At 28.7% G+C, this 9,740-nt stretch overlaps 1 protein-coding gene across 1 annotated transcript; it reads left to right on the top strand.

Moving 5' to 3' along the window:
• The first annotated feature begins 2,614 nt into the window (after nt 1-2,614).
• LOC111905679 (S-type anion channel SLAH1) lies at nt 2,615-8,458 on the top strand. Its single transcript, XM_023901374.3, has 2 exons — nt 2,615-3,619; nt 7,968-8,458. Exons 1-2 carry the CDS (start codon nt 2,657-2,659, stop codon nt 8,298-8,300), a joined length of 1,296 nt encoding a protein of 431 aa, XP_023757142.3. The 5' UTR covers nt 2,615-2,656; the 3' UTR covers nt 8,301-8,458.
• The last annotated feature ends 1,282 nt before the right edge of the window (nt 8,459-9,740 follow it).

The raw sequence follows: 9,740 nt of genomic DNA, 5'->3' as shown, positions 1-9,740 counted from the left end.
CTCTTGATGGGTTTTCGATTTCTAATTTTTAGGTGAAATGATTTGCAGGTTCTGAGATTTATTTTCTTCATCAAATCATATTTTCAGCCTACTATCCCACAACACTCAAATCTTCACTTCTCAACTCATTCACCCCTCTCTGCCCCTCTTTCGTCTCTCTCCCTCTCAAAACAACAATCTGCATATTTGGAAGAATTCTTAGCTCATCATCGCTTTAGGAAGGATTCACAACAAATCAAGACCATAAAACAATGTCAAAATCAACATCTGCAGTAAGGGTGAAAGATGAAGGCGAAGGGAACATAATCGAAATCTGGAGTTTATTGGAAACAAAATCAAAATCCGTATTTGTAATGGTTGCATTAGGATTATCGTTCGTCGGTTCAGGGCTCCAAACGGAAAGGGTAAGAGAAAGGCAAATGGGTTTGTCTCTTAAGTGCTCAACTTGAAAATCGAATCTGCAACTCCATCGCTGCTTTGGTCAATAAGATGTGAACGTTCGAAATCGATTTTAATATGCAAATCGATTTTAAACCAAGTTGAAACTGAAGATTATCGACGTTCTAAATGGGTTTTTGAAAATCGTGCTTAAATGAAGTTGAACCTACAAATCACCAATCGATCCTAAAAATTCAACAAATCCTTTCAATTTTCTTAACTTTTTTGATACTACGTCGGTGACCTAGGTTTGATACTACGTCGGTGACCTAGGTTGCCATCAGATAATTTAAATACAACAATTTCCAGGGTTCAATGTTTCTATGAGTTTTTTAGTAACAGGCACAATGACAATGAGTGGAGTGGCGGCTATTACTAATTGGAATGGAGGAGGTTATCTACTTAGTAGTATGTGAATCATAAAAAATGTTTTCACTAATAGGTCCAAGATCTAATATACTAATGAATTGAAGGCTTTGAGTTCGAAGGGGATATAATGGGTTTGATGATTTTGGTTATGTGATTTTGAATAAAAAAAAAAAAGCATTAAGGGGGATTTTTGTCCTGGTTTCATCTCATCCTTCTAATGTTAGTCTTGGTTTCAAGTGGATGGATCTAGGCTAGTGTTCGCCGGACGTGAAAGAGTGTTACCGTGCGAGAGAGAGAGAGAGAGAGAGAGAGAGAGAGAGAGAGGTCCTCTATTATTTTTTTAATTTTTAAAATAAATAAATATTAAATTTTAAAAAAACGAAAAATAAAATGATAAATAAATACCCAATGGTAAGTTATTTTAATTTTTAGAGAGACTATTTTCACATACAAACCACTCTAAAAACACTATGAATCCAAAAAAACTCGAAGTTTGGACTAAAACCCTAAAAATTTGCATACCGCATGGACCATTTTTGCAATTTTGTCTTCTCCTAATTAACTGTGGGTTATGGATGCTTTAGACATGTAATAATTTAATCAGATTTAAATTGTATTGGATTTGATTCAATTTAATCTGAAATAATTTTTATTTAAATATACTTATGTATTTTATTACTACAAAACACGTATAATATATTTAATATTAAAAAGATAATAATTTGTGGCATCTATTTTTTTAAACAGTGACACACATTCTTTAATTTACTTTTTAAATCTAATTACTTTTTAAAAAAGAATTTGAACTCTTAACCATTTGGTTTGAATAACTTTTTAATCTTTTTTTTTTAACTAAAATTTTAATTTACATATTTAATCATGTTTGATGCGTCTAACTAGATAAAAACTGTAAATTATATTTTTTTTAGTTGTATATGTGTTTGTTAAAAGTCTTAGAAATCATATAAAATTATATGAAAGAACATCTTTATAAAACAAAAAATAAAAACATGATTTTTGAGAAGGGTTATTAAGTTAGTTTGTAAAAAATATAAAATATTTTTTTGTGAAACACAGGTTAGACTAAACAGTATGAGATGCTATTATCATTTGGTAAAAACCGATTTGACACTTTTACTGATAGTGAATACCATATCTCAATCTTTTTTTTGGTGGTGGTAAATTTCATAGATGAATTTCCACCGATAATGTATCTTTTTTTTTTCCTGATTGGTCATTGTAATTTTTTTTTAAACGTAAATACCATTATATATATATCATTGTTAAAAAAACCACCGTAACTTAGCAAAATATAGCAAAAATTATGAAAACTTATGATATAACATCTTTTTACCATTGTCAAAAAAGCTATCCAAATTCCAACCCTTTAGCCTTAGTTTAACTTTTAGATTTGAATTTTTAAGTGAGTGTTTGGGATAGCTTTTAAAAAAAAAAATTATTAGCTTTTAAGCTTTTTTAAAAGCTAATAAGCTAAAAAAGTGTTTGTCTATTTAAAAAACGCTTTTTACAACTTTTTGGATGAGAAAAAGTAAAGCTTTCAAAAAGCTGGAAAATCCTAGCTTTTTAGCTTTTTATCCATTTTACTTTTAAAAAAACAGCTTTCATATCAACACACTTTTTAAAACCAACTTTTCCTAAAAGCTATAAGCTAATAAACATTTTTCTTAAAAATCACTTTTTGACATAAAAAAAAGAGAACCCAAACATACCCTAAGTAAAAGTTTAAATGCCAATTTAAGTCTTTTATAAAACAAAAAATACGACATCGGTGTATTTTATGTTGCATGACCACCCCTTACGTTCTTCTATAAATATCACCACTAATAACATGTTGTGGAAAATACTCTCAAACACAAACAAGCATAGCAGCCGCCAGTCCACCACCACCGCAACATACATGACAACGCATGACAAACATCTACCATCACCATCACCACCACCACCGCCACCACCACAAATCGAGTTAGTCATCGATTCAACCATCCTCAAGCCAGATGACCACGACGGAATTTTGATCGTAATCAAAGGCCTGGTTTTTCCGGTGTTAACACGGTGTCATGCAGGCTACTTTCGCATCACCCTCTCCCTTTGCTGTCAAGCCCTTCTCTGGAAAACCCTCAAAGACCCGCCGGAAAACGCTCACGCTTACCGTAGAATGCTCGGTGTGTTTCCCTCCACCGCCTTCCTCCTCCTCTGGTCACTATCGCTGCTCATTCTAGCATCACTCTCTATCTTATACATCTTAAGATGCGCATTATTTTCCGATATGGTTAAAAGCGAATACCTGAATCATATCGGAGTTAACTACCTCTTTGCACCATCAATCTCATGGCTTCTTTTGCTTCAATCGGCGCCGTTTTTCACACCAAAAACGATATACTACCTTCTTCTTTGGTGGGTTTTCGTGGTTCCGATATTCGTTCTCGACGTGAAGATATACGGGCAGTGGTTCACGAAAGGGAAGCGTATTCTGTCGACGGTGGCAAACCCGGCGAGCCAGCTTTCGGTGGTCGGAAACTTCGTCGGAGCTCGTGCAGCGGCTCAGATGGGGTGGAAGGAGAGTGCTATGGTGATGTTTGCGTTAGGGATGATACATTATCTTGTGGTTTTCGTGACGCTTTATCAGAGAATGTCGGAAAACAACTGCCTTCCGGCGATGCTCCGGCCGGTTATGTTCTTGTTCATTGCAGCTCCGAGCATGGCGAGCTTAGCTTGGGACTCCATCTCCGGGACGTTTGACTTTTCGTCAAAGATGCTTTTTTATCTTTCTCTCTTTCTATTCTTGTCTCTGGTAAGTCTTCGACTTTGTTCCCCTTTTAACGCATATATACATAGATTATTTGTAGGGTCTTTTACAAGATTTTCTATTTTTTATTCAATTAATTATATTTTTAAACATTTAATTAATATTCAAACATTTTTACTTAACTATAAGTCAAATCAAATATTAAATACATTACTTAAATATTTAATATATTCGAGAATGATCAAAGTTTTGTATTAAGCAAGTGCTACTTAAAACGAACTAAATAATGAAATTATATTACCACAATCTAAGTTTTAGTTTTTTATTAATTTATTATTATTATTATTATTATTATTATTATTATTATTATACGAACGTAGTCTATATTGATTTCGCTTTGTGGCTACCTAGATTCAGACATTTTGTCTTTAATCGAAGGATCTTATATATTAAATAATATTCATATATTTTATTAAGTATGGTTCACAGTTCACACAAAATTCTAAGGACAAAGAATAAATAAGCATACATATACAATTCTTTCAAAAATTAAGATATTATACGTCTTAAAAACTAACTTTTGATGTTTTTGTATTTTATATTAAAATCATTTATGTAGATATTATTTCGTATTAGTTGTAGCAGACAAAATAATTAAACCAGAATTTCGATTGGTGTATTTTCAATGTTTATGTGACTTTGTTCGGTTCCGTAATTCAAAGACGAATAAGAACAAATTTGATTACGATTTGCATAAAAATCGAATTATTTACGTTATTATTTTAATATGTTTTATGGGCACTAGAAATATTTTTTTTATTTGAACATTTAACATACAAATTGGAAAACGAAAAGGAAAAATTTAATGAAAAAGAGAATTTAATTTTGATTAAATTTTACTTGAAGAAATATATTTTTGAAAATTAACGTTTAAGGGTCATATATATGGTAATTTGAAAAAGAAAATATTTACAATTTAGGAATAAGTCAGTACTTTATCTAGCTGACTAGCTTAGGAAATTATTTTGATATTCTTACATATCAAAAACTATACTTAAAAAACATCATACTTTATTCTTCTTAAAAGATATTTGGTTTTCTTAAGTATCAAAACAATTCACAAAATGTATTACTTAAGATGAACAAATACACGAATCCTCATGCACATTTGATATACAGTCTACTTGTTATAATAATCTACTAATTTTTAACTAATATATATTATAAATTATTAACTTTATATTGTTGTGTTTTTTAAATATTGAGAAGATAACTTAAAAAATCAATTTGTTTTTTACTATATTACCTAAGTAAAATAGTTTTATAAAATATGAAAGAGAATAATAATATAAATGAAATGAATTATTATATATTACAGTATGATTTTATAACCTTATATTTTTAATTCAATCTTTAGAATATAAAAAAGGAAAGAGACCAATCTCACTTTCACGCTCACCAAACAACTTTTGGAGTTTGGCGTCCCTTTCTGTACCTACGTAACTCATGGTCCATTCCTATTGTCATTTTTATGTGCTTATTTTCATTTTTTTTTTAATTTTTTATTTGTTTTTTATCTATTATAATAAATGAAAATCAATTTTGCCACATGTCAATCTCTCATAAGTTTTGATATTTGTCATTTTATGATATTTTTAAAATAAAATAAAATTCACATGTCAATTTCTAGATTTTTCAATTTTTAAAATTAAAGTTACATAATATTTACATGTATATATGTAAAGTATTAAATAAGTAATATGATAATAAATTGCAATTAATATGTTTTTTATTCCTTATTTCAAAATTTTATTTTAAAAAATATTTATTGTTTACATTTTGATATTTGATCTTTTTTTTAATCAACCCGTGTAATACACGGGTTTTACACCTAGTATATATATATATATATATATATATATATATATATATATATATATATATATATATATATATATATGAGCTATGTTTTTCCAGATAATTTAAAACAAAAAATATCATAAGAGAGTAGTAGTGTGGCAGAAAATTTAGGAATATAGCATAATTTAGATATTAATTACAATTATATATATATATATATATATATATATATATATATATATATATATATATATATATATATATATATATATATATATATATGATATTTTTTGCCACACTACTACTCTCTTATGATATTTTTTTGTTTTAAATTATCTGGAAAAACATAGCTCATTTATTTTAACTATTACTTATAAAAACTTTGTTTCACAGCTTCCCTTTTATGTTTTCGTCACTCTTTCTCTCTCTCTCTCTCTCTCTCTCACACACACACACACATATATATATATATATATATATATATATATATATATATATATATATATATATATATATATATATATGTGTGTGTGTGTGTGTGTGTGTGTGTTTCACAGCTTCCCTTTTATGTTTTCGTCACTCTTTCTCTCTCTCTCTCACACACACACACACACACACACACACATATATATATATATATATATATATATATATATATATATATATATATATATATATATAGGTTATTTTGTTCTAACTATTTATTGTGTGCATTTTGGTCCCTAACATCTTGCTAGGGTCATTGTTTTAATATAATTGTTGGTTCAAAAAAAAAATTATTGTTTGTATTTATGATTGATTGTTGACCAATCATTTTAGTTATTTGAAAAAAAATAATTAATACATATTATATTTGGAAAAAATAATAAATATTAATTAAATTTTCAGCATTTAATATGTATTAATTATTTTTTTTTAAATAACTAAAATAATTAATGCATAATTAGTTCTACATACACGTATCGAATTAAATGAGAATCCTTTTTAACAGTTGGAGTACAATTGTACAAGAAAAATAAGAAGTAACTGAATAGAATGATTTTTTGGTCTTTATTTGTTGATTAGTCATAAGAGAAAACAAATACGATTTTGACATTTTTTTACTAAATTTATTTCCTTGGTTACCGTATCCAATGTTTGAATCATATTTTGTCCTTTGGCTTTTTTTTTTTGGGTTACAGCTAGTCTTTTCACATAAAAAAAATTAAATATTTTTTTATTTTTTATTTCTATCATCTTCTATATATTTAAGATTAAGATTGTGATATTTGTTATATTTAATAAATTAATAAATATTTATTGTACTTATTATCATCTAAAAATAATAAGATGATGGATAGAAAGAAAAAATAGATTAAAATATACAAAAATTGGTTTAAAAAAAAAAGAAGTGTGTAATTAATAAATTACATGTCAATTTTCTATGAACATGTTTCTTCTCATAATGCCCTTAATGTCCACTGCATTTTAAAATCTTTAAATTTTGTCCCCAGATGATGAGAAAAAAACAAGAATAAAAACAAAGTTGACAATAACTTTTTAGAAAAAAAATTACTTTCTGTCAGCAAATCATCCAGAAAAACAAAAACAAAAAAACATTCCTATAGATGTTCGATTGTTCTTAAATCATATCACGGCAAGTTGCGTAACTTTTCAAACATATCAATGCAAGTTGTATAAACTTTTGTAGTTTATTCACATCCCATATCAATCTCAGAGTTTATTTTTATTATCAATCTCAGAGTTTATTTTTATTATTTATGTAACTAATTGCATGTACTTCAAGTCTTCAACCATTTGATTCAATTAAACTTGTACACAATTTCCCACGTCAATAATGATTGGTCAACTAGTAAGATTTGGTCCCTAACCTAACACTATTAACCAGTCGACTAATAATCTTACACAAATATTATTCCAAATACTCGAGGAATTTGAAAATTTTAAAAATATCCATGTTTTGGGCTGTAATCATGGTTGATTTGGTGCTTGACTTCAAAGACAATGAAGTGCTATTAAGTTTATTAGTTTAGGAATCAAACTATGAAACCGGGGAATAAAGGCTATTTTTATAAACTGAAAGTATTTTGGACTTTAGCCAAAGAAAAAATAAACAATATCGACAAGTTTTGTAGTTTTCTCTTATATCTTTTATATAATATAATTAAGGGTGTGGTTTAGCTGTAACCCTAAAATTTGATATAAGACTATCATAATCCACAATAGATAAATAGTTGTTGAATATTTTAAAGGATTTTTTTTTAGCTTTGTACATTCCACCAAAAAGAAATTTATCGATTATATTTTTTGAGTTCATGTATAGTCTTGTCTTATTTTCAACTTACAGAATTGGACAATGTAAATCACATTATAAAAACTTGATAAACTAGAAGCTAGAAGCAAAAACTCTACCATTCTATTGTATTTCTCTTAAAACATGTTTTTTTTTTTAAATTTCTACAACTGAAGTTTTCAAATTTTACATAAATACCACATGAAACTAACTAAATCCTTTGTTACATGTAAAAAATAGATAACAAGACCAAATTTATTCAAGAAATCAATGAAGAAGTTCAATGTGGTATGGTGGGCATATTCATACCCATTAACAGTTTTGGCATTGGCTTCGACAGAATATGCACAAGAGACCAAGAGTAGCATTGCTCATTTGCTTATGCTTCTTCTTTCATTACTTTCGGTTATGGTTTCCATTGTTCTAATGGTCTATACAGCCCTCAACACAAACATTCTTTTGCCACCAGATGACTTGTATGGTCCAAGTGTTGCAACTATGGGTCCTATTACTATAAGTAGTGTAAGTTCTACTGTAAGTTCAAATTCGTGTTTGGAATCGTCTACTTCATGACCAAAAGATCTGTCTTATGGAAAAAAAAAAAAAAAAAAAAAAAAAAAGATGTGTCGATGCTGATTTAGATTAAATTTGTGTAATGGTAACCGTTCATGAATATGAATATACATACTAAATTAACAACTATGTTGAAATTATAGAAGTTTTGGGTTTTATTTAAAGAGCATGTATGGGCATGGCTCCAAACTAGAGGCATATAAGGGCCAAATAGACAAGAATATGCATGTTTTGGACTAGAGAAATCAAATATTCTCCTATTTTTCTTCCTCTCATTTTCCTATACACTTAAGATTGTGACATTTGTTATATTTTATAAAATTTATAATTTTTTATTACATTTGTCATCATCTAAAGATGGTAGGAGGATGGGTAAAAGGAAAAGTAGGAGGATATTTAATTTCTCTTTAGACTAAACGCTAAGAGTGAGATAATCAAAATAGATAAGGATCAACAATTTTAACACAACTTTTTTAGGGGGAGGCAACCTTGTTATTAACAAAACATGGTTAAAACTTAAAACATCATTTTATTAGGATTCAAGCTTCAAACATATGGTTGTCTAAAATATGTGTTTCAAAATAACTAATTTGATTGTTACAAACCCTTTATATTTTTCTTTAACAGTTTAATATTATTAAAAAGTTAGCTAGAAGCCAACAAAGAACAAAGAATTACAAATTGTAAGCTATAATCGATTTTTTGCAACCTGGGGTATCATGAAACTATATTCAAGATAGTCTAAGAAAACTGCAATCTGGATTTCATATACAATCCAAGATTCAAACACAAAATACATTGATTTTTTTTATGTTTCTTTGAGACAAAAAATTATGCATTCTAATGGTAAGAGAAGAAGATCATATTCGCATCAACCAAATTTTGTTTCTTATAAAGACATATGACCGTTAAAGTCAGTTGTTTTATTACGGGAAGTTATGTATGTTCCTAATTGATATCAGAGTTGGGTTTTGGTGGGAGAATTAACAAATGGATATATCTTATAGACCCTACCCATTAACCGACCATCATGATTGTTGTCAGAGGCTTTTGCCCCTTGGACCCCACCAGAGGTGCTTCCCCTTGGACACTATCAGGGGCGTTGCCTATTGAAACCCCACCAGGGGACTGCCCACAAACTCCTCATGTTCCTAAGTTCACTTTAGTATATCTAAGCGTGACATTATGCACCTCCAAACGTGTATTATAGATAAAGCTAGACTCAACTTGTTTCGACTTAATTTGACTATACTAAATGACTTGATGACACTACAGTCAACAACATTCATATCCCATTTTAGTGTAATCATTTATTAGAGCTACTTTCCAGCTTCAGGTCACTCCTCGGATCCAGGTACTCATCAAAACCGGTTTTCCCAAATCAGATTGATTTTAATCAACAAAGTCAAAATCGAATTGAGTTCCATCCAGATCATATAC

This window comes from Lactuca sativa, chromosome 9, assembly GCF_002870075.4.
Source record: "Lactuca sativa cultivar Salinas chromosome 9, Lsat_Salinas_v11, whole genome shotgun sequence".
NCBI classification, from domain to species: domain Eukaryota; kingdom Viridiplantae; phylum Streptophyta; class Magnoliopsida; order Asterales; family Asteraceae; genus Lactuca; species Lactuca sativa.
The sequence above is the reverse complement of the archived record's forward strand: the minus strand, read 5'-3'. Positions and strand labels throughout refer to the sequence as shown.